Source organism: Schistocerca piceifrons, chromosome 4 (genome assembly GCF_021461385.2).
Source record: "Schistocerca piceifrons isolate TAMUIC-IGC-003096 chromosome 4, iqSchPice1.1, whole genome shotgun sequence".
Lineage (NCBI taxonomy): Eukaryota > Metazoa > Arthropoda > Insecta > Orthoptera > Acrididae > Schistocerca > Schistocerca piceifrons.
The window spans coordinates 565,905,939-565,932,706 of NC_060141.1; the positions used below are offsets into that span (position 1 = coordinate 565,905,939).

Here is a 26,768-nt window from a genome sequence, read left to right on the forward strand (position 1 = left end):
AAAGCAGAAGTCTGCCGCTGCACTGGAACCTGATGCGGCGATTGCAGCAAAGACGTCAAGATTCGATGAGGACGACCGTGGAGCAACTCAGCCGGCGAGCGACCATCTCGGGGCTGCGAGCGATACGATGACAAAAAGAGCAAAAACGCGTCCTCCCGAGAATGCGATTCTTTCAACTTCAACATCTGTGACTTGAAAGTCCGGACCAATCGTTCAGCGGCACCGTTTGACTGAGGCGAAAACGGCGCGGATGTCAGATGTTGAATACCATTGGCCTGGCAGAATGACTGAAATTCTGCGGACATGAATTGTGGGCCATTGTCGGAAACAATAGTCTGCAGAAGACCTTCAATGCAGAAGATAGCAGACAACGCTTGGATGGTGGCAGAGGACATCGTGGAAGACATCCGGACAACAAAAGGAAAATTACTGAAGGCATCTACCAGAACCAACCATCAAGCATTCCAGAATGGACCAGCAAAATCGATGTGCAAGCGTTGCCAAGGGGAAGTGGCTTTTGGCCATGCAAAGACTTTCCGCGGCGGTGCGGATTGTTGTTCGGCACACGCCATGCAAGAAGAACACACATTCGTAATCGCAGCATCGATTCCGAGCCAAGTACAGTGCTGATGAGCAAGTTGTTTCGTTCGCACTATACCCCAATGTCCTTGGTGAAGAAGCCGTAAAACAGAGTACTGTAACGAACGTGGGACCACGACTCTGGACTGATCATTATCAGAACGCAACAACAAAACACCACGTCGAACAAAAAGTCTCTCCTTGTGAGCAAAAAATCGGCAAATCAACGGATCCTCGATCCGTGACTTTGACAAGGGCCATTGCGTAGCAACAAAACGCAAAACAGTAGCAAGGACAGGGTCAGCCGCTGTGGCTGTAGCTACACGACGAAAATCAATCGGAAACGAGTCGACCATGTCATCGGTTTCCGAATCAATGAACATGCAAGCAAGTTCAGAAGAATCGAATGCTTTATCCTCAGCAACAGGCAAACGGGACAACGCATTGGCGTTTCCGTGCTTAGCAGTGGACCGATACAAGATATCGTAGTGGTACTGCGAGAGGAAAATAGACCAGCGAATGAATTTCTGCGCTGTACGTGGAGGTACAGGCTTGTTCGGATGAAAAAGCGATGTCAAAGGTTTGTGGTCTGTGATGATGGTAAAGTGACGACCATACAAGAAATCATGGAACTTAGTAACACCAAACACGAGAGCCAAAGCTTCTTTCTCTATCTGTGAATAATTTCTTTGCGCAGACGAGAGCAATTTTGACACAAAGGCAATAGGGCGATCATGTGAGCCAACTTTGTGCGCAAGCACAGCACCGATCCCGAAATCCGATGCATCTACCATCAACAAAAGGGGTTTCTGGGGATCGAATGGCGTAAGGCAAGTATTAGAAAGCAACGCCGATTTCAACTGGCGAAAGGCGCGTTCGCATTCCGTCGTCCAGACGAACGGAACACCCTTACGGCGCAAGCTATGAAGCGGAGCTGAAATGGAAGAGGCATTGCGCAGAAAGCGATGATAATAGTTAATTTTACCCAACACACTCTGTAGCTGCTTCACATTCTGTGGCGAAGGCAAATCTTGTATGGCACGGAGGTGCTCTGGACTCGGATGTATGCCTTGGGCATTGATGACATGTCCCAGATATGGTAAGTCACGAGCAAAAAACACACATTTGTCCTTCCGCAAGCGAAGACCATTTTGTCGCAATACCTGAAATAATGTTCGTAGGTGTGCTAAATGCTCGTCGGCCGTCTTTCTGGAGATCACAATATCGTCCAGATAGTTCGCAGCAGTAGGGACCGACACACAAACAGTTTGTAAATATTACTGAAACAATGCAGGGGCGGATGCACACCCGAATGGCAGTCTTTTGAATCGGTACAAACCAAGATGCGTGTTAACCACCAAGACGTGCTGGGATTCGGCATCCACTGGGATTTGCAAGTACGCATCTGCTAGGTCCAACTTCGAAAAGTATTTACCCGGGCACAGTTTATCAAAAAGGTCTTCCGTGCGGGGTAAGGGAAAAGTTGCAATCACGAGTTGTGGATTCACTGTTGCCTTGAAGTCCACACAAAGTCTCAGTTTTCCGGAAGGTTTTGGCAAAATTACTAAGGGTTAGGCCGAGAGAGAAGCTTGCACACGTGTGATTCTAAATCGTGTAATGTTCTGGCAACCTCATCACGCAATGCGTGGGGAACATTGCGCGGTCTGAAAAATTTCGGTTGCGCGTTGACTTTCAGTTCCAAATGTGCTTCATAGTTCTTAGCGCAACCAAGGCCCGGCGCAAAAATGTCTGCAAATTCTTCACACAGACGAGAAACACTGTCTGAAGGCACAGTCTGATTCACTGATAGGACCTGATTTACAATAGACAAGTTAAACAACTGAAATAAATCTAAACCAAACAAGTTCACTGCAGTAGAAGAACGAAGAACGTAAAATGACACAAGTTTTGTTTGTCCCTTGTATGTTGCAAGAAGAGTGCACTGTCCTAACACAGGGATATTCTGTCCTGAATATGTGAGCTTAACAGTTGCGGCACGCAACGGAGGTTTGCCCAGTTGTTTGTATGTGCCGTGATTGAGCAATGAAACTGCAGCTCCGGTATCGAGCTGGAATGGGATCACGTTGCCATGAATGTCCAAGTCTACAAAAAGTTTATTGTCCTGCTGACGACTAGAGCGACTGTCTCGTGCAATTTGAACTGATACAGGTACAGCATCACTTGCGACCTGACGAGATTTCCGTCGACGGCGACGCACACCTTTTGTGGGACGAACACAGTCACTGTTAGAGAAAGTGGCACTGGACGAAGCGGAATTAACTACATGAATGTCCAGGGGCGAAGGTCCACGAGCCTGAGTGTTCTTGGTTTGATTCCGGCGCGAAGCAAAGGGCCTGGAATGATTGTGATTGTCTGATCTGAGCTTTTTCTGGCAAACACTTTGAACATGTCCTTTCTTATTACAGAAAAAGCAAATAGCTTGGCGTGATGGGCAATTTTCACGCGAATGTCTAGTAGCACACCGCAGGCATGATTTCACTGCAGTTGTATGCTGTCGCGGCACACCTGGTTTAGAGCGTGGCGGCAGCTGCGTGGACATGTGCGAGGGCAGTTTACCGGGCCGTGCAGCGCGCCCGGTGGGCCGGTTAATGTTACACACGGCTGGTGAAGTTGCAAATGATTCCTGAGCAAAGTCAAGCGTGTCCTGTCTATCCAATATGTCTATCACTTGCTGAAGGGAGGGATTAACTAGTTTCAAAATTTGCTCCCGTATGCGAACATCAGAAACGTTCTGTGCTATTGCATCACGTACCATTGTATCTGAATAAGGGAGTCCACATTCACACTCAAAAGCACAATCCCTTGTAAGGCCTTGCAAAGTTGCAACCCACTCCCTATTAGTTTGACCGGCCGTATGTTTTGTACGAAAGGAAGTATACCTTTTTGCAACTACAATAACTGTTTCTTTGAAATAGGCGTTCAATGCCGACAAAATTTCCTCGTAGGACAGAGTTGCTACATCGCGTCGGGGAAATAATTTCACTATCACACGGTACGTTTGCACCCCTACACACGCCAATAAATGAGGCTGTCGCTCGTTACCTTGAATTCTGTAGGCCGCGAGATGAAATCCAAACTGGCGTGACCATTCCGTCCATGACTCCTGGGCTGAATCAAAAGGCCGAAACTGGGGCGCAACTGCGTGTTGTGGCTGCGGTAGCGGTGAAGCGGCGGCTGCCGCATCGTTTTGCACTGCATGTTGACCCTGGACGAGCTGTCCAAGGGCATCCAATAACGTCTGCGTCTGCTGATTCTGCAAGCGATAAAATTCGGACAGTACATCTGGCGAAGCCATGACACAAGTAAATGTAAGCAAGTAGAAAGAACAAGACCCTTTCCGTTGACTCGTCGCCAACTGTTGTGGCGTAACAAGACAGCTACGCCACACTGAAGTAGCCGAAAGGCACGCGTAATCTTACGTAGGCTAGAGAGATCTGAAACAGGATACGTAATGAATGGTAGCAAGAAAAGTACGTAGCTGCTATAATACTTAACTTTTAATCCTTCATTTGAATACAGCATTCCTTGATGAGACAAGTGAGACTCTATCTTAAAATGGTTAATGGCGCCTTGCTAGGTCGTAGCCATGAACTTAGCTGAAGGCTATTCTAACTATCTCTCGGCAAATGAGAGAAAGGCTTCGTCAGTGTAGTCGCTAGCAAAGTCGTCGTACAACTGGGTCGAGTGCTAGTCCGTATCTCGAGACCTGTCTTGTGGTGGCGCTCGGTCTGCGATCACACAGTGGCGACACGCGGGTCCGACATGTACTAAATGGACCGCGGCCGATTTAAGCTACCACCTAGCAAGTGTGGTGTCTGGCGGTGACACCACATCACCGATAACGGAAGCGAAAGTGCGTGAATTGGCCTTTGAATTGGTTCCTCGTCTACCCTGTTCACCAGTCTAAGCTCCCAAGTGACTTCTTCCTGTTCCCTAACTTGAAACTTCAGCTTGCTGGAAAGAAATGTTTATCAAATGAGGAAGTGAGAGTTGTGCAGTCAACAAATATTTTGCAGAGTTTGACAGAACAAATTTTTCTGATGGGATGAAAAAGCTGGACTGTTGAGAAATAAGGTGATTTGTTTAAGAAACAAACATTTTTCTCTTACTTTTGTGCCAGACTTATCAAATCACCCTTGTGTTTGAAAGCAGTTTTGTATTTTCTCTAGACACAATCCCATATCTCGAAACTTCCATGAACGCGTAATCCCCAAAACAAATTATAGTCCTAATTAAAAAATGGGTCTACAATTTAATAAATCCATACCAAAAGTACTTATTGCTCCTGTGGTTTCATTTTGAAGCCCCTCGTAAATGCAGTAGTACAAACTTTTTAAAAAATTTAAGTACCTTTAGATGCACTTACTTTCACTGTCAGTGATCTACTCAATATGACTGCTATTTTTTTTTAAAAAAAAAAAAAAAAAAAAAAAAAAAACATGCCATAATCTCATACAATCACATAGCACATTTACCACCACAACTGTTGCTTTGAACACTGTAAGTGATTACTATAGTGCACTACATTCGTAGAAGTTCCTCATTGTATCACCAAATGGCTCTGTCTTGCACTAGTATTGGTTGTTTCGTGTGAAAGCCACCAGTACCTCAAAAAAAGTCAATAAAGTGGCAGTTTCAAGCAGAAACCATTGGTACTCAGAGGGGTAAAGAAGAAAAGCTACAGTACTATCTGTTATCAGTGTACATTTACATAGAGGTAAGTGTCGGGAATTTTTCCTCTGCCAAATACTCTTGGAATGTGCCTTGAGTTAGCATACTTACATTGAAAAATGAGATATAATATGTTCTGTATGGATTTCTTTTTGTCCAACTACTTATGCTCTCTGGTGCTCATGAAATATTTCAAAAAATTAATAAACTGTTAACGACACAGTTTCATTTTTGCTTCCAGATGAGATAAAGAGGGAAAGAGAATTTTATCGTGTCAGAGGTCTTGCATGTCCAAAAGACATTCCACCAAATGCTGGTGAACTGGAAGAGGAGAAGGTACCTGCTGATGCTCATGCAGAGTCTGATTATCATCGGCAAGATGAGCAGGTAATGTATTTTGTATTTTCTGTGCCTGTTCTATACCTGTTTGACTATAAAACTCTCAATTTTTTGCTATCAGTACATTTGCTTAGTGAGATGAAAGGAGACAGGCAGGAGCTGTCTTTTGATTGTGAGCTAACTAGGGTTGTAGTCATATGTAAAGGAAATTTTGGGAAAATTTCATAGAGAACTTCCGTCTATAGAAGCGAAAATTTTTTCCCACCACTGCCTTTGTTAAATTCTAAACCTCTCCTCAGTGTCTCCTGAAATTCGGACATACTATTTAATGTGCCAACATCATTTCACCCTGCATCTTCTCTGTAATAATATTTAACGGTAACACGAACATGCAACAACAAAACTCACCACTACATATGTGCTCATTAGCCACCTACAAGAGAGACTGCCATGACACTCAACACATTAGGTGTCTAAATTTGCGGTAGACCGTGAACCGTACAAGTAAATAATAATCAAAGCAAGTTCCCTTATAGGGATATAAATGTAGAATTTCTGTTACTCTTCCTAATTGTGTCTCATATTGTCCAGTTTTCCCTTTTTGTGTGTTCTTGCATACCATCGTAAATTTACATTTTACTGCCTCTGTCCCATGTTCTCATCTATATTTCGTATTACCAAAGGATAGTAAGCTGATATTATCACTGAACTTAACTTCCACATCCTGGAGCAATTTGCTGAAAAAAGATTTGAAGATATGTAATTTAGACTTGTTTATTGGTCTTTGTCAAAGTGTGTTGGTTTTTCAGTTGTATAGCTTGGTCATGTGTTATAAGATTGCCTGTTTTTCATCTCTCCTCTCAATTTTCAGATTTCTTTTCTGTTCTTTTCTGGTGTTTGATTTTCTGTTGTATGCGATCCGATTAATGGCACTTTGTTATTTATTATTACTTACGGCTAATTGACATTATAAAAAAATTCAGACACCATGATTTGCTTTTGTTACTGTTCAGTCTTTAGCAATATCCATTTGATTTTCCTTTAATAATTAACGTATTTGCTAATAACCACATCAGTCTCTCATTTCTCCTTTTCAGGTAAATGTATGTCTGGAGTGTGTAAGCACAAACTTAAAGACTCTGAAGCGAAGATTCATCAGATGCTCAGCACAGGCAACAATTACGCACCTCAAAAAGTTTATTGCCAAGAAAGTCTTGAATGGGACAGAGAAATACAGAGATGTAAGTGCATCATTTTCAGAAACTGCAGGCGTCTTAATTTTTACTTTCGTGTGTGTGTGTGTGTGTGTGTGTGTGTGTGTGTTCACTTGGCAAGTTTATCACCAACAAAAATTCCTTGAAATGTGGTGAAGGTTTATAAGAAAACTGCTCCTTATGGCTCAGTGAATTGCCTGTACTTCTCATAGTTGCTTCACCCCATATTGGATGCCAGATGTTTTGTCTTATATACTCACAGATACTCAATTTAATTAAAATGCACAATGATCCTTAAATATCTAGGATAATTAATTTGTATTGCATTAGTTTATGCAAAAGGGTTCAGTTAATTCATTAGTCTGGTTGCCAGAGTAGTTACTATCAGACAAACATGCTACAGTATGCGTACAATTGGAAAGAGGAGGACAGGAAAGTGATGTGGAAATGTGGGGTATCAGACAATGAAATATAAAGTTTGCAACTACTTATATTGAGCCACTGGAACAAAGCAAGAGAGCAAGGTTCTCGTAGTGCTTGAGACATGCATTTTATGGAATTAAACATTCTTGACAACAGTGGGGTGATGCTGAAGAAAAACAGAGGATTACCATCAGTACTGTGGTAGAGAGCAGTTAGTGGTGACATCTGCCATGTATGACTCGGATCACGTGCTTTATGTCCTCAACACAGTACAGTGAATTTAATCATGTGACTGTTAGCAACAGGGTGTGACAAGGTGGCAGTGACAGATTTTATCAAGGCTACCATCTCTAAGCAGCAGCCACTGACCCATATTGACTCCTCCAAGACTGCAACAAGACAGAGCTCTTTGTTGCAGAATTGCTCTCCAAAGTTCCAAGTGAATGAATCTTTTTCACAAAGTGTTCTCCTCCTTGCCCTTCTTTGTCCCATGTTTTCCTTCCATTTGTTTGCTTTCTCCAGCAAATGGGTTTTGTGTTACAGAGTCATAGATTACACTAGGGTGTCTTGGCACCACTTTGTCTATCCATCGAGTTCCTTAAGCAATACACGTCAGGATTTTCAGGTTTGGCTGCCATATGCTTCTGGTATTGGGAAAACTTTTTCTAGGGTAGGGTTCCCAATGGCTTAATCTTTTTTAGTGACATATTTGGTGTATTTGTGCTGCCCTGTTGCAATCATTCTTCTTTTAGACTGACATTTCCTGTGTGCTTGTGGGCAGCTTAATGTTAAGAGAAGTATACAATGCTGCTGACAAACAGCTAACAAACCATTTTCAAAGGACCTTCTCTTGTCTTAGCAATATGTCTTCATTTCCCATAAACTACAGTTGTGGGCTGAGTCACATACGCATATTAATAATCCCCTTATTAAATCACTCCACTGTACTCTTGCCACCATATGGACATACTTTTGTCATGGAAGTGCAGAAGTATGACATCATGAATATGATAGATGTGAATGATGTCCTTAAACTTTAGCTAAGAATTAAATTGGCTATGAAAGCGCTACAACATAGGTGATGCCATAGGCACATCATAAGAAATGATTTGTTAAATTATACATGAAAGCTATTATCAGAAAGCTCTAAACAAGATGGGTGCTACATTTATTGAATACCAGCCAAAATAGGAGTATTGTTAAAGAAGTCCAACTTATTATGTGTGCCAGTTTGTTACTTCGTATATGATGTGGTTCTTCAAAACCAAAAACGAAACAGTAATCATAGCAATTGGACAGCAGTGGTTAGAATTAAACAAGATGAACTGCATTCCATCTGCTAGAAAGGCTATGTCCAGTTTTTCTTGGATTCAGGGAAGGTATCCTCTTATTGTTTACTTTACAAAGGATAGAACAATAATTAGAAGTCAATTTTATAAAAGGAAAGTATCCATGAAATTGCTTGGATTTCAAAAGCGGAAAAAAAATTGTCTTCCATATGAACAGTGCAGTTACCCTCAAAGTTGATTTATCATTGGCACTCCATGCCAGATTTAGCACATTCTGACTTCCTTGCATTTCCACATCTACAAGAACATGAAAGATAGATTATAAGCGTTTCAGACAAGAAGAAAATAAAAGCTCGTGAAATGTGGTGCTACAGAAGAATGCTGTGAAGACTAGGTTGGTAAATCACGTAACTATTAAGAACTGGGGAGAAAAGTAATTCATGGCATAATGTGACTAAAAGAAGGGACTGGTTGATAGGACTGGTTGATAAGACATGTTTTGAGACATACAGGAATCATCAGTTTAATATTGGAGGGGTAAAAATTGCAGAGGAAGACCAAGGGAGAAGTACAATATTAGTAAATAGGTTCAAATGGATGTGGGTTGCAGTGGTTGTTCAGAGATGAAGAGTCTTGCACAGGATATAGTAGTGTGGAGCCTCTTCAACAACAACAGAAATTTATGGGACAAAAAAATTTGGGGAACTGTTTAAGTGAAACTTCTTTGGGGCAACAAAGAGTTAGAATGTATGATGCTGGTCTTGTAAGTAACAGCCATTACCAGCAGACTGGCAAGAATCTGTGTTTTGTCAGAAGTTGTAACTTATTTTTAGAAATCTTCAGTTTGAATTTTAAAACATTTTTATTGTTTGGATTTTCTACATTTAACACACAAATTTTGTTACTGATAGTATTGAAACTGGATAGAGAGATAAAACTAATTCAGTAGTGTTTACTGCAGAAGAGAAATAGAAAAAGAATCGTTACATCCAAGTACATAAGTAAATATATTTCTTCCTCAACTTTCTTGTACAGCTAATTTACATGACAAACAAACATATGAAACACAACATCAAAGTGGAATTCACCCTTCTTTGTGCTGTACAAAGTATGCTTACACCAGCTGACATCTACAAGTGACAATAACAAATGTTTCAGTACCGATTAATTTTTATACCCATGTCAGCAACTATTGGCATCTGGCAGCCACGATATAAAGTATGAAATTTGTAGAACCCACAGATGTTTGTGGGAGTCATAAATGTACATTCAGCATCTTGGAAAAAAACTCTAAACTGTCATGACTTAATATTGTATATATTAGCCACATGGCATGTGCTTATGGCAGCCATAGGTGGGTGGTTTGAAGACCTTCCAAAATTACATTTCAGGGACAGTAACTGCTTGCTGTAAAATCATTGAACAGTGTGCTCTGACCTAAAAAGGGTCTTGTCAGAAAATAAAAGCCATTCTGACTGAAAACAGCAAAGTCTTTCAGTACGAGTCTGAGAAATTTTCTCATTGCTCTTTGAATGTGAAAGCTGTGAAATAGGTCTGGTGATTATAACCAGGCAGTTTGGCAGCTACAGGTAGAGGCAAAGGTGAGAAGTAATATGCACATTGAGAATGTACATTACAGAAGGTGGAAAATGATGATTTTAAACACTAAAACAATAATGAAAGATAATACAGTTTAGTAGCTTCCATAATGATGGAAGACATTAGAGACATCGGTAATAAGGGTATGAGGAAAAATAAATATATTTTTTATTTCTCCCTTTCCTGTTGTCTTCTTAGATTCATCGTTCTTTACTTGTGTCACATTTAGATGCTATTGATTTCATATTTTCACCTTCAGGGACCTTACAAGGATGTAGGGATCAATCTAACTGCCCAATCTGTAATCTCCTGAAAGAAAGTATGACAAAACTTCATTAACTGGCAGACACATCTGACACAGTTGGTATATATGGCCTTTAGGTCAAACTGAACAATAATCACTTCAGCGAACTTGGTTATTCAAAGCTGCAGAATCAAAAATCTGGGTGTTGCTCAACACTATCAGTTCTCTATTACAATATATTCTGGTGATGTTTCAGTGATCGCTGAGCAACACAGTAATGAAGTGTCGGATTATTGTGTGAATGGAGAATGGAGTCCCAACTTAACTATCTGGATCACAGTGATGGTACAAAACTCATTATGTGCTGCAGGGATTGATGGCCAGTAAGGCAAAAAAGTCATTAGCAAGAAATCTTATACTCACCTACCACATACAAATTTTATTTAGTTTACTCCAATATGCAGGACTTCAGTCAGTTGTCTTGTATTTATCAACCTTGTAGGGGAACAATATTAATCTTAGTTCATAAATCCATACCACCTTCAATGGAGTGGGTGTACCGTCTGGCAGCAGTGAAACTCGCCCAGAAATTTTTGTATTTCATCTAAAAGCATCTCTCTAACACTGTAAAGAGTCGGAGTCTTTCTCGAAATGTCTCCTTCATTATCCCTGGAAAGGGACCATTTTATGTAAACAAGGATATGTAGTGTGTTGTTGGACGTCCAGAAATCAGTGAAGCAATTGAAAAATAGAGTGCACTTAGTGGAAACAGCCACTTCCTGTGAAGTCAAGCAGATCTATAACACTAAACAGCTTAGACATTTTATGGCAGTAGCAGAACTGCAAAATACCTCAATTCATGAAAAGGGGCTGTTCCTTGCTTATTCTTCTTTACCTGGAGATTAGTGACTATCGAATGATACAAGATGGCTTAGGCAAAGTCTGTAGCTGGTCAGGTGAATGGCAATTTATCCTAAAAGTAGAAAAATGTAAGTTAATGCAGATGAGTAGAAAAAAAAACAATCCCAAAAATGTTTGAATACAGCACTGATAGTGTGCTGCTTGACACAGTCACATCAGTGAATAACTGGGCATAACATCGCAAAGTGATTTGAAATGGAACAAGGCAAATGATCAACTTTGGTTTATTGGAAGAATTTTAAGAAAGTGTAGTTCATCCGTAAAAGAGGCTGTGTATAGAACACTAATGCAACCCATTCTTGAGTATTGCTTGAATGTTTGGAATCCCCACCAGGTTGGCTTTAAGGAAGACACCAAAGATTTTCAGAGGCAGCCATTAGATTTGTTTGTGGTTGGTTCATTCATTTTGCGAACTGCTATTGATAAAACTTAGAGAACCAGCATTTGAAACTGACCACTGAATGATTCTACTGCTGCCAGCATGTTGTTGTTGTTGTGGTCTTCAGTCCTGAGACTGGTTTGATGCAGCTCTCCATGCTACTCTATCCTGTGCAAGCTTCTTCATCTCCCAGTACCTACTGCAATCTACATCCTTCTGAATCTGCTTAGTGTATTCATCTCTTGGTCTCCCTCTATGATTTTTACCCTCCACGCTGCCCTCCAATACTAAATTGGTGATCCCTTGATGCCTCAGAACATGTCCTACCAACCGATCCCGTCTTCCGGTCAAGTTGTGCCACAAACTTCTCTTCTCCCCAATCCTGTTCAATACTTTCTCATTAGTTATGTGATCTACCCATCTAATCTTCAGCATTCTTCTGTAGCACCACATTTCGAATGCTTCTATTCTCTTCTTGTCCAAACTATTTATCGTCCACGTTTCACTTCCATACTCCTTTACTACTTTAAGTGTCTCATTTCCTAATCTAATTCCCTCAGCATCACCTGACTTAATTCGACTACATTCCATTATCCTCATTTTGCTTTTGTTGGTGTTCATCTTATATCCTCCTTTCAAGACACTGTCCATTCCATTCAACTGCTCTTCCAAGTCCTTTGCTGTCTCTGACAGAATTACAATGTCATCGGCGAACCTCAAAGTTTTTATTTCTTCTCCATGGATTTTAATACCTACTCCGAATTTTTCTTTTGTTTCCTTTACTGCTTGCTCAATATACACTATTTCCCTTTCATGTCCCTCGACTTTTATAACTGCCATCTGGTTTCTGTACAAATTGTAAATAGCCTTTCGCTCCCTGTGTTTTACCCCTGCCACCTTTACAATTTGAAGGAGAGTATTCCAGTCAACATTGTCAAAAGCTTTCTCTAAGTCTACAAATGCTAGAAACGTAGGTTTGCCTTTCCTTAATCTTTCTTCTAAGATAAGTCGTAAGGTCAGTATTGCCTCACGTGTTCCAGTGTTTCTATGGAATCCAAACTGATCTTCCCCGAGGTTGGCTTCTACTAGTTTTTCCATTCGTCTGTAAAGAATTCGTGTTAGTATTTTGCAGCTGTGACTTATTAAACTGATAGTTCGGTAATTTTCACATCTGTCAACACCTGCTTTCTTTGGGATTGGAATTATTATATTCTTCTTGAAGTCTGAGGGTATTTCGCCTGTTTCATACATCTTGCTCACCAGATGGTAGAGTTTTGTCAGGACTGGCTCTCCCAGGGCCGTCAGTAGTTCCAATGGAATGTTGTCTACTCCGGGGGCCTTGTTTCGACTCAGGTCTTTCAGTGCTCTGTCAAACTCTTCACGCAGTATCGTATCTCCCATTTCACCTTCATCTACATCCTCTTCCATTTCCATAATATTGTCCTCAAGCACATCGCCCTTGTATAGACCCTCTATATACTCCTTCCACCTTTCTGCTTTCCCTTCTTTGCTTAGAACTGGGTTTCCATCTGAGCTCTTGATATTCATACAAGTGGTTCTCTTCTCTCCAAAGGTCTCTTTAATTTTCCTGTAGGCAGTATCTATCTTACCCCTAGTGAGACAAGCCTCTACATCCTTACATTTGTCCTCTAGCCATCCCTGCTTAGCCATTTTGCACTTCCTGTCGATCTCATTTTTGAGACGTTTGTATTCCTTTTTGCCTGCTTCATTTACTGCATTTTTATATTTTCTCCTTTCATCAATTAAATTCAATATTTCTTCTGTTACCCACGGATTTCTATTAGCCCTCGTCTTTTTACCTACTTGATCCTCTGCTGCCTTCACTACTCCATCCCTCAAAGCTACCCATTCTTCTTCTACTGTATTTCTTTCCCCCATTCCTGTCAATTGCTCCCTTATGCTCTCCCTGAAACTCTGTACAACCTCTGGTTCTTCAGTTTATCCAGGTCCCATCTCCTTAAATTCCCACCTTTTTGCAGTTTCTTCAATTTTAATCTACAGGTCATAACCAATAGATTGTGGTCAGAGTCCACATCTGCCCCTGGAAATGTCTTACAATTTAAAACCTGGTTCCTAAATCTCTGTCTTACCATTATATAATCTATCTGATACCTTTTAGTATCTCCAGGGTTCTTCCATGTATACAACCTTCTTTCATGATTCTTAAACCAAGTGTTAGCTATGATTATGTTGTGCTCTGTGCAAAATTCTACCAGGCGGCTTCCTCTTTCATTTCTTAGCCCCAATCCATATTCACCTACTATGTTTCCTTCTCTCCCTTTTCCTACACTCGAATTCCAGTCACCCATGACTATTAAATTTTTGTCTCCCTTCACTATCTGAATAATTTCTTTTATTTCATCATACATTTCTTCAATTTCTTCGTCATCTGCAGAGCTAGTTGGCATATAAACTTGTACTACTGTAGTAGGTGTGGGCTTTGTATCTATCTTGGCCACAATAATGCGTTCACTATGCTGTTTGTAGTAGCTTACCCGCATTCCTATTTTCCTATTCATTATTAAACCTACTCCTGCATTACCCCTATTTGATTTTGTGTTTATAACCCTGTAGTCACCTGACCAGAAGTCTTGTTCCTCCTGCCACCGAACTTCACTGATTCCCACTATATCTAACTTTAACCTATCCATTTCCCTTTTTACATTTTCTAACCTACCTGCCCGATTAAGGGATCTGACATTCCACGCCCCGATCCGTAGAACGCCAGTTTTCTTTCTCCTGATAACGACATCCTCCTGAGTAGTCCCTGCCCGGAGATCCGAATGGGGGACTATTTTACCTCCGGAATATTTTACCCAAGAGGACGCCATCATCATGTAATCATACAGTAAAGCTGCATGCCCTCGGGAAAAATTACGGCTGTAGTTTCCCCTTGCTTTCAGCCGTTCGCAGTACCAGCACAGCAAGGCCGTTTTGGTTATTGTTACAAGGCCAGATCAGTCAATCATCCAGACTGTTGCCCTTGCAACTACTGAAAAGGCTGCTGCCCCTCTTCAGGAACCACACGTTTGTCTGGCCTCTCAACAGATACCCCTCCGTTGTGGTTGCACCTACGGTACGGCTATCTGTATCGCTGAGGCACGCAAGCCTCCCCACCAACGGCAAGGTCCATGGTTCATGGGGGGGGGGGGGGGGGGAGCCTACATACGTTTTGCTTAAGGGCTGTCAGGACAAGAGAAATTAGGGATTGTATGGAGGCACATAGTCATTTTTCTCTCAGTCTATTTGCAAATGGAACAGGAAAAGAAACGAATAATAATGGTACCAGGTACCCTCCACCATGCACCGCATCCCTTTTTTTAATCACTTATGTTCTCATTTACGTTTGCCATTTGAGTTATCGGCAGTTTTAGCGAACGATATGCAGGCTGTCGACCGCATTTTACTTTTTATCTGTCTTAGCAGTGTGGCAAAGGTCATTTAATGTTTGGTTCAGGACCTCCATTGTCTCTATGGTGTATTTTATGGACCTTTCTCAAAGTACCTGGCTTAACATGTAATCGTTTTTAACTTCTTTTTCGTCTTCGTGTTCTACTGTCCTGACATGGGCGCATATGACCTTAGTTGTTTTTGCACCCTAAAACAAAACAAATAAACCTTGCACCATATGGATTCTTGGAGCGGTTGTGTGTAGATGTAGATATGTACCTAATGTGGCCTTTCATAACTGAACCAACCATTTCCTTTTAGGCAGCAAGATAAGACTACTATCAAAATGGAAGGAAATAAAGAAACTCCAAAAAAAGCCGCAACATGTTTATTAAAATTACATCTCCTGTCAGAATATAGTATTAGGAAACTTTACCAATATGGACTCCAAGAAAAGATTGCTTCACTATCAGTCAATAAAGATGTCAATACAGAGTGGAATAATATTAAGACCTGCATTACTGAAGCAGCCTCAGAAGCCCTGGTAAAGGGAAGAAAGCAGGTGGGACAAGATGACTCAGAGTTTAGAGCACATATATTAAAGAAGCCAATAACAAAAAACAAATAGCTTATTTGAAATTTCTACAGACTGTAACATCAGAGAGCAGGGAAACATACAAAATAAAAAAGAACACTGCGAAACAAATAGCGCACAAAGCACACCAAGAGTCATGCAGCTCGTTCAGAGGAGTCTCGGAACACAATATACTTGGTACACAGCACTGTGCATACAAAATCATGAAAGCTCTGAACAAGGAAAAAGAACCACTGCCTCACAGTGTACATTTAGAAGATTGAAGAGGACACTAGAGAAAGTATGTACAGTGAAACTATAGATCCAGTTCCTATGCAGGAGTTACAAGAGGCTCTGAAAGACACGAAGAATAGAGAAGCTACTGGAATAGATGAAATAAATAAATCCAGAATTAATTAAATACAGAGGGCTATCACTAGATAAAAAACTACTACAAATAATAAATGAATGTCGGACAAATTGCAAGATCCCAGACCTTGGCATGCATCAGAAGTAATCTGTTTTTTCAGATGTTTTGGTATCAGTCCTCTAAACACTGGCTACAAATCGTACTCGAAGATAATCAATAACTGTATTAACAACATCACAGAAGCTGTTATTTCTGAAGAACAAAATTGATTTAGATAAGGTCATTAATGCACAGCCAATGCATTTGTAATTAAAAACATCATAGAAAAACACAGAATTTAATATGAGGGTGGCGATTCTTCTGGAAAAACTGGAATCTCAGGGAATTCTGCATTTTTAACCTAGTATTGAAATTGAATTTTATTGAGTCTAATAGATCACAAATTTTAAAATTCAAAAGTATTGTGAAAAGGTTAGTTGCTACTCACCATATAGCAGAGATTCTGAGTCGCATATAGACACAACAGAAAGACTGTTGGAAAGTGAGCATTCAGCCAACAAGGCCTTCATCAAAAATAGACCACACATGCATGCACACACGCAAATTAAAAAAAAAAAACCCCCCCCCCCCCCCACACACACACACACACACACACACACACACACACACACACACACACACACACACGAGACCACAGCCTCAGACAGCTGAAGTCAGACCAGACACAATGGTCGTGGGGGGGGGGGGGGTGTACGAATGCGCGCGCATGCTTTGGGTTGTTTGTTTGTGTCGCCTCTTTCAGAAGGAGGCCTTCTGGCTGAAAGCCACAGAGATGAGGTTCCTAAGGAAGACAAAGGGTTACAAGCAGAGAGACAAGATTAGAAATGAAGATATTAGAACATAATTAAATATCTTCAACCTGAATGAAAAACTTCAGAAATATCATGAGAATGCCAGGTCACAGAATTCCCCTGAAGACCCTGAACTACAAGCGGGATGAGAATCATTGAAAGGAAGGTTGTGGTGGTGGTGAACCAATTAATTGTTTCAAATGCCAGCACTGTGGACGCACCACAAAATCCTACAAGAAATGTGTAAGCTGGGAGATGTGGTTAACCACCACCTTAAGATGAAACCACATGTTCAGTGCTTGGGGACACATGCACATCTGAAAACAAGACTGTACAAATGTTTTAGATAAAAATCCTGGAGATGAATATTTGGAGATGAAAATCCTATTTTGAAGTCAAGATGTCATATGGATCTCGGCAACTCTCATATTTGTCTCATCATTCACTTTAGTGGACTTATCAGTATATTTGCAGAAGGATTCCTGTATATGATCTTCATCACCTCAAGCCAGCATGAAAACTTGTATCTGCAAGTGTAATAGTGGACAATTAAATTGTTGTTCTTCTACACAGCACCAGCAAAGGTTCCAGGCAGATGTATTCCCTCCCTTCAGGTAGATTAAGACCAAGAAAATAACATGTCTCCAATAAGAGAATCTTTGAAAAATTGTGCTGTTCACCCACAAGCCTTGCTTGTGAACCAGAATATAGTGTGCCAGTGGGATGAAGAGTGACTAAAAATAAAGTGACACTGACATATCTCCTAGTAGGGATTGCTCTGTGACCCATGATTCTACTCTGGCGAGATCTACCTGTTTGTTGTGCTTTTGGTAAACATATTTTCAGTAAATGGCATTGTAATAAAACCTGTTTTATGTTTTGATGAAGTTTTAGCTGATGATGAGATGAATGTAATACATATTTGTATTGGTAATGAAGTTAAGATTGCCTACTGTATAATAATCTACTCTTGCTAAGCAATTTATAGTTCACTAGAAACAAAAGTCTATGTTATATTGGTGGCACAGTTTTTCAGCTTTTGGCGTGCTTCGATTATATCATTCTGGTGATTTCTGTGCCTATTATGAAAACATTATTAAATTACAACAGTTTTCGCATCAGTGTAAAAGTACTTTAAAGATTTTGAATGCACAGCTGAGAGAACACATACTGCAAAGCTTTGCTGCTATGGGACAGCCTCTGTGTGCCATATGATGTTAGTCATACACAGAGGTATGAGGGGCTCTGTTTTAATGGCAGTTGCTGTGACATTTTAAGTCGCCGAATTTAGTGAGCACTGCCCAAACATAAAACTAAAAATGAACTACAAACTCTGGACTGGAAGGGGCCATCAGAAACATGAAGACATTCCTTAACACATAATATAACAAAGATTTCCTAGCTGTTATCAGTCAGTGTAATCCATGCAGGAAGGTTATATAATTTTCCTGATCAATACTTGGGCAGCAGAAACCACAAAAATGGTAAGACTGACCCCATTCTTAGATGTCATGATGGAAAGATCGGTATGTAGTATTAAGCACTAACACTTACGGAAATTAGCAGACAGGGAGTGCAGCACCTCTGCTAGAGTAAAGCTCTATGCGGTTATTGGTGGTGACTCTGGGCATGGTGAGATTAGATATACTGCCATGTCAAGATAGTTTCGAAGACGAAGTTACTAAGGAGATGTTCTGGGGTGAAGTGAATGAGACTAGCAGTGTTATGTGCTTCCATGACTCGAGGGCTCAGTATGTGCATTCATGTTCTGTTGGTGAAGCCCGTAGCATAATAAGTAGTATGAGGGGTGTTCAAAACAAAAGGTAAGAAACAACACTGTTGGTATAATTGATATCTTTGTTTAAAAGTAATGACCAGAGGCCTGAGTGCAACTATCCCACTGTTTCACGAGGGGAAGGATTCCGTGTTGCCAGAATTCCTGTTGCTGTATCAGGAACCAGTCCTCCACATAGCCTTCAGCTTGTTATTTGAGTTAAAGCACTTCCCTTTGAGATGATTTTTCAGTACAGTAAATACATGGAACTCACAGGGCGACATGTTTGGGCTTGTATGGCAGATGTAAGTTGCCCCCACACCATTACACTTAGTCTGATGTTGGAGATGTGTAGACGCAAGTTATCGTAGAGCAGAATCACTCCCTCAGTCAATAGCACAGGCTGTTTGCTCTTGATGGACTTGTGTAGGCTGTGGAGTGACTCACATTACACATCACTGTTAATGGTTTTTCTGTGCATGAGGAATTTGATGGGTATCAGACTTTGGCCATCAAAACAGGCCATGAACATCACCTTGCCTGCTGAGGGTGCAGCTTTGAATTCTTTTCAGGGGGAGGTAGGTCATGATACTACATTTGCTTTATTGGATGTCTCACTACATTATCCCAAAATAGCATATGCATATTTCAACAGGTGTGTTTGTTCGAAGTTTTGTGCCTTTTCATTTGAACGCTCCTTATAGATTACAGTTTTGTCACAACTATCATCGATCTCTAAATGCGTGCTGCATATCCTGCCTGTCACTATCCAAGAGAAGTAGCAGACTACCCTGCAGTACTACTTGAATATGCTGGTGTCCAAATTAAAGCAACAAACAGAAATTTTGCAAGGTTGCATTTATTTTGCCACAAAACAGTATAAACAAGTGATAGTAAAGTAGAAACAATATAAAGAATTTATGCAACATGCATAACAATAGACAAAAATGTTCTTCATTTTTTTCACCTTAACTGATATGCACACACATTCAGACAACTGGTTAATGTACTCAGTATGGGGTGTGACCAACTCTGGCAGCAATACAGGCCTGACAGACAACTGGGCATATTGTGAATGATGTTATCAATCTCATGTTGAGACAATAATGCCCATTCTTCCTGCAGTGCTGCTTACAAGTCTTGGAGAATGGTTGGTGAATGCTCACGTATGTCTAGTGCATCACAGACATGCTCTATGGGATTCAAATCGAGAGAGTGAGCAGGCCATGCCATGAGTGCAATATCTTCTGTTTCCAGGAAAACATAACCACTCGTGCTCTATGAGGTTGAGCATTATCGTACAGCAGTACGAAGTCTGGGCCCACAGCACCTCGCAACAACCGCACATGAGGGCCCGAGATCCCATCATGCTGTTTAACTGCTGTTAAACATTGCCAATTTAACTATACAGTTTCATGAAGAGGCGCGTTCAAGTGGTCAACAAAATCACTGTCTGCACCATTGGAAATCCTCCTCGATATCAGTCTCTTTTGACAATGGTTGCTTCCCAAAATTGTGCTTCAAATTCCCTCCAGATGCGAATCCATCAAGGGTCACTGTCCAGACCAAATCGGGACTCAACTGTGGAAAGGTGGCGTGTTGACAGCTCCACTCTAGATGTTTCCTTCTATGAAGATGCATCAGAGGTACACATACAGCAGGTCTCCGACAATAAAGGCCACTCTACCAAAGCCTTCTGTACACTGTTTGCTTCTATGCAACACGTCCAGTGGATGCTGCGAGGTCAGATGCCAGTTGCCATACAGTACTAAGCTGATACTGTCGTACCCTTACAGCCAAATAACAGTCCTTTCTTTATAATGTTACACATGGTCGTCTCCACACTGGTCTTCGGGATACAGTCACTCCATCCAAAAAACTACAGAACGATTCACATTAAGCCACTGGGCCACATCAGTTTGCAACTGTCCTGCTTCCATTCTTCCCATGTCCCTCCATCGCAGAGAGCATGGTAGGCATCTTCTCCGTGCCATACTGCACTGTCTGTGTTCACAGCGACTATGGATGTGGGACTACCTGGCAAACATTATCCCTTTTGATAGGTGCCTGACATCATCATTGGCATGGTTTTCCATTGACTTGAATGTCATCTTCGATGCAGGATACGATCATACACACATCTGTTGACAGTTCATGTGATTATATCATGAATTAGACACAGGACGAGGAAATAGTGGTTTGTTTCTTTAATTTTGGACATTCATGTATTTCAGCTCATTAAGATGCTGGTATTCTTGACACATAGCTGTTGCAGTTAACAGGTAGTACTTTCCAACATATGTGTCTCATAACTACAGGTAATGTAATTTGTAGTTCCAGTTCACAGTGTTTGGTTCTGCCCTTCACAAAATATTTTGTGGTGGAAATAACATACAATCAACAATTGTACGACTGTTGTCCCTCTAAAGTATAGTACGTATAGTTGCATGAAGAAGGGGTTGTATGCTGAGTTTTAAAATCTCTTCTGTTCAGTTGCTGCTCAGACTGTCCTCAGTCTGAAGAAATGAGAATCCACGTTGTCTACAGTGATGTCCCAAACCTCAAGATTTGACACATTTCAGCAGTTCAGGCTGCTAGGTTGCAGTTACCACAACAGCATCACACATATGTGACTGTCACTGAAGTAAAAGTTGAAATATAACTTGTCTGAAAACAGCATATTTCGGCACTTGACATGAGAGCGACATTGTTATTCTGGACTTGTATACCACATGTTTAGTCCACAGTAGGTAGCATCAGACTGCAAATACAGAAGGGTACATACCGACTGGTATTGTCCAATGCTACAGATGAAGCTGTAAAGATTATAAATCCAAAATATGCTCATACAGTGCAGTAAAAAAATTATGTGGTCCCGGTACCCATTGGTCAGTACTAAGTGATTTACTTCATACAGACTTGCCAATGATCCATGTGAGGTTGTTTGAGCATGAACTCACAAGGAGTGGTCCCCAGTGGTGGGATAGACTTTTTGAAACCATCTGTACAATGATGTAAGTTAAGGTCCAAGGTATTATACCCTGCTGCCATTCACCCTGGTGGGACCTTGTTTGCAGGTAATGGACAAAAAGAATGTTGGAATTTCACGTGATGCTCCACAGCTTTAAAACAGAAATGTTACACAGACTGTTTCTGTAGTGTAAAGGTTAAGGTCCAGTTCTCACATGCAAAAGTATGTGGATTCAAATCTCTTTTGGTGCTTTGAAATCTTTTATTTTTAAGCCATATAGCAAAGATGCTGAATTGCAGACAGGCACAATGAAAAGGCTGTCGGAAAGTGAGCTTCCAGCCAACAAGGCCTCTGTCAAAAATAGACAACATGTATTTGTGTGTGTGTGTGTGTGTGTGTGTGTGTGTGTGTGTGTGTGTCCTGCAAAGGTTGTGTTGGCCAAAAGCTCACTTTCCAACAGTCTTTTTGTTTTGCCTATCTGCGACTCAGCATCTCTGCTATATGGTGAGTAGCAACTGTCCTTTTCATAATATTGTTACATTCCATCCTTGATTTTCCATTATTTTATTTTTAAGCTTTTATTGAAGTGATTTTAATCATTATTTTTTATTCAATCAATTGGTTTAAATGTAAGCTTTTGATTTATATTCCATTGTCACATTCTTTAATCATTGTATTAACTTTTCAGTTGCTCTCTTTTTCTTCCTATCATTCATGTGATTTTAATTACTTTTATGTATTAACTTCGATTTAACTTCTTCTGTTATCTCATCTTATATTTTCATTCCAGTTATTACAGTCAACATTTCTTTTACTTATTTGTTTGTATTTTGTTTTATTTGTAATCCCTTCTTTCATTTAAATATTTGTCAGCATTATTTTGTCCATAGTGCTATAAGGATTTATGTTTTAAATGTTTGTATGACTATTACCATCAAGAAAATGTACTTCTTGTAATGAAAAATACATTTCACAGTCAATATAAATAGATTATTTCACCTTTCAAATTATAACCACTAGATAAGTATTGTCAAATGTTTGAATATTATTATAGATAAATAAGTATAATTAAATTCACGTGCACAAAGATTACAATTGGAAAAGGAATCAGTGGAAGAAAAAATTATACCAATTGAAAAAGTTAATATGGTGATTAAAATGATGTGACAACAGAATAGAAATAAAACAAATTACAATCGAACCAATTAATTGAATAAAAACAATGATCAGGGGCATTTTGATAAAGATTTAAAAATAAAAAATTTCACAGCACCAGACAAGATTCAAACTCGCAACTTTGTGCATGTGAGGACTATACCTTAACCATTAGGTTATGCAATCAATTTGTACAACATTCCTTTTCTAAAGCTGTAGAGCACCCCATGAAAAACAGTCTTTTTTTTCTTTTTTTCTCTGATTACTTGTAAATTAGGGCCCACCAGGTTGAATGGCTGCAGGTTGTGATATCTGGGACCTTAACCTACATCATCATGTAGGTGGTTTCAAAATATCAGTCCCACTGCTGGGGACCTCTCCTTGCCAGTAACACAAGTGGACATAAATCTTTGCGTCCTATCGAACACCAGACTGGGCCTGAGCTGTTGTCAAAATCTGTACAGTAAACCTAGGGTTATTGTTCACTAATGTTTATTTTTTTCTGAATTGTACTATCATCACATGGAAGAGACTTTAACCTCCAACAATCTATGGGAACGTTAACAGTTTTGCAAGTGTGAAACACTAGTAAATGTTTTCTCTAAAAACTATTTAGAACATCTTTCATGATGGAAATACATTACATCTAATGGCAACAAATAGACCTGACCTTTTGGAACATTTACATATAGGAACTGGTATCAGTGATGAAGAGTTAGTTGCAACATCAGTGAGTAGCAGGGAACAAAAGACAGTTAAAGTATGTAGAAACATTTACATGTTAAACACTAGTGTGATCTATTAAAGAGAAAATTTAAACATTTAGCTCTTGGTGGGACATGTAGAAGAACTGTAGCTTAGTTTTACAAAAATAATTAATCAGCATTGAATAGACACACTGGGGCAACAAAAGTCATTGGATAGCGATATGCACTAATACAGATGAGAGTAGTATTGCATACTCATGGTATAAAAGGGATGTCCATTGGCAGAGCTGTCATCTGTTCTCAGGTGATTTATGTGAAAAGGTTTATGATGTGACTATGGTTGCACAAAGGGAATTCAGACTTTGAATGGAATGGTAGCTGGAGTTAGGAACATGGGACATTCCATTTTGGAAATCATTAGGGAATTCAATATTCCAATACATTGTCAAGAGTATGCCGAGAGTACACCAAATTTCAGCCATCACCTCTCACGGTGGACAACACAGTGACCGAAGGCCTTCACTTAACAACCAAAAGCAGCAGCATCTGTGTAGAGTTGTTAGGGTTAACAGACAACCAACACTCCATGAAATAACCACAGAATTCAATGTGCCTTGTTTGACACACAACATACTCATTAGGGCAGTACAGCAAAATTTGTCATTAATGGGCAGCCACCATGAGTGCCTTTGCTGGCAGCACAACATTGCCTGGAGCATCTCCTGGGCTTGTGACCTTTTTGATGGGACTCAAGATGACTGGAAAACTGTGGCCTGGTCAGATGAGTCCCAATTTCAGCTGGTAAGAGCTGTGGTAGGGTTAGAGAGTGGCACAGACCTCATGAAGCCATGGACCCAGGTTGTCAACAAGGCACTGTGCAAGCTGGTGGTGGCTCCATAATGGTGTGTGGTCCAACTGAAATAAACATTGACTGGAAATGGTTATGTTCAGCTACTTGGAGACATTTTCAGCCATTAATGGACTTCATATTCCCAAACAAAGATGGAATTTTTATAGATGACAATGTTCCATGTCACTGCGGCACAATTGTTCGTGATTGGTTTGAAGAACATTCTGGACAGTTTGAGCGAATGATTTGACCACCCAGTTCACATGACATGAATCTCATCGAACATTTATGGGACATAATCAAGAGATCAATTAGTGCACAAAATCCTACATTGGCAACTCTTTCACTTCTTTGGATGGATATAGATGCAGCATGGCTCAATATTTCTTCAGGGGACTTCCAACGCTTTGTTGAGTCCACGCTGGGCAAAAGGAAATATGACACAATATTAGGAGGTATCGCACGACTTCTGTGCCATCACTGTAGTACACACTCCTTGATTTCAATTATCTACAAATCACATATTGTTGTTTTAGTGTATTCAAGTTTGGAAATTGTCGCACTTTTCAGAAACGTTGGTATGTAATGGGATATAGACTGTGATGTCATCTTTTCTCCATGTTTTGAATCTCATTAGTAGTTCTTCCTTCAAATAAATGAGGAGAACTTTTTTTAACTTTCCCTTGTAATCTTTTGTCCATGTGCATGATAAATATCTGTCTTGTGATAAAAAAAAAATTACGATAATCTTGAGTTTCACATTACATTCATCCTTAAATACCTCATTGTTGCATGTGTAATCTGTTACACATTCTTTTCATGCCCTGTGATATTTCAGTAACATTTTTGGAAACTAGTTTTTCGTACTTGAAGCGCATCAAAATTCGAACCGTCTTTGCTTGTTCATATTGTCACTCGTTATATCTTTGAGCGGTGGAATATATTCCTTCAACCAAAGAATTTGTAACAAAAAAGTTCTTATTACAAAAGTATCCTCAGACAGATAAAGCATACCTGTGTTCTCTAATTTGTCTGAGAGAACCATTCCTGAACTTTTTTTTATTAATGAAAATTTTAATTTTCAATGACTGTATTTCTTTTATCATTTCTACTTTTCCTGTGGGAAATCATGTTTCTAATTTTGTTTTTACTTTTTTTACAGATTGATATATTGTGCAATGATGAACTCTTGGGAAAAGACCATACACTAAAATTTGTTTATGTGACAAGATGGAGGTTTCGAGACCCACCCTTGAGGCTGCAATATAGGCCTCGTATTGATATTTAAAATGTTGAAAGAAAGTGATTATGAAGAGAGTTTATTAATTTGCATTTCGTTCAGTGCTGTGTTATGTTTTATGACAGAGTGAAGATAGTGAAATAAGAAGACTTAAAGTTTTTTGTTTCACCAGAAAAGTCTGCTGCATATTTGCTGTGGTAACCTTTGAAACTTCCCTTGATGCCTGTGAAGAGTATTTGTTATGTCATCCATGCTTTCCGTGCAGTTTTAAATGTACAGTTTATGAACATGTATAGACAACATATCTATGTGATGTTTCAGTACGGTTGCAGAAAAACTTGCATCATTCCTTCATACTTTCCTGTGTAGATGATGAATCTGGCATGATTTCTAAGTCATATTTATAACTTGAAGGATTATTTTTGATAATGGAAGAGTGACTGATAAGTTTTAGGACCAATATTTCAAGTCACTGAAAACAGTTCCACATTGAGCTGTTAAACAGTAAAGTGAAATTTAAATGTGATGTGATGTAGTGAAATTTAAATGTGATGTGATTTCAGTGTGAATATTACCAGTCAATTTATGCTCTGTTCTGTTCACATTTCCCCAAAGTCTGTAATGCATTTGTGTTTTACTTTGTTACATATGTTGAAACAGTATTGTAACTGCAATAAAGAATTTCATATTAAGTTTGTAAAAGACTGGAAGCAACACTGATTTATTTGAGAGATCAGTTGTGTGTTACTGACAGGAATTTTTGTGTTATGTGATACAAAGATATCAATTTGTAATTTATTGGACTAAAATTTGGTTACATTTATATGTTCATAAAGAAATATGAATTATGTTTTTGTACTTTATGTTGCTGTAGAATTTCAAATTTTCTGCAGACATAAATCAATTAGTAAATGATCTCTGCTTTGTTATGTATGCACTTAAAATGATTGTTTATATTGTTCTTCTTTTTTCTGTTTTATTTGTGTAAAAGTAGTGTAGACTGGAATGTACTGCCATATTAGTTTTGTTTTTCTCCTTTTTTCTGTACTGTAAATATTTTGTTCTTTTTGTTTTGTGTAGTGAAATAGTTAATTCTTCGACAGAACATACTAAAGGTAAGGTCGGACACTAGGCTTTTACTTGGAAGAGACCACTCAAGTCTTCAGCCAGATAGCCAAAATGCCTC

General features: G+C 39.7%; 1 protein-coding gene across 1 annotated transcript in view; it reads left to right on the plus strand.

Annotated features, from left to right (window-relative positions):
- LOC124795411 (polycomb group RING finger protein 3) overlaps positions 1 to 26,377 on the plus strand; it is a 57,653-nt gene extending 31,276 nt beyond the window's left edge. The window contains exons 4-6 of the mRNA XM_047259432.1: positions 5,513 to 5,658; positions 6,708 to 6,851; positions 25,505 to 26,377. Of these exons, the coding sequence (XP_047115388.1) occupies positions 5,513 to 5,658; positions 6,708 to 6,851; positions 25,505 to 25,630 (416 nt within the window). The 3' untranslated portion in view covers positions 25,631 to 26,377. The remainder of the gene's footprint in view (positions 1 to 5,512; positions 5,659 to 6,707; positions 6,852 to 25,504) is intronic.
- The last annotated feature ends 391 nt before the right edge of the window (positions 26,378 to 26,768 follow it).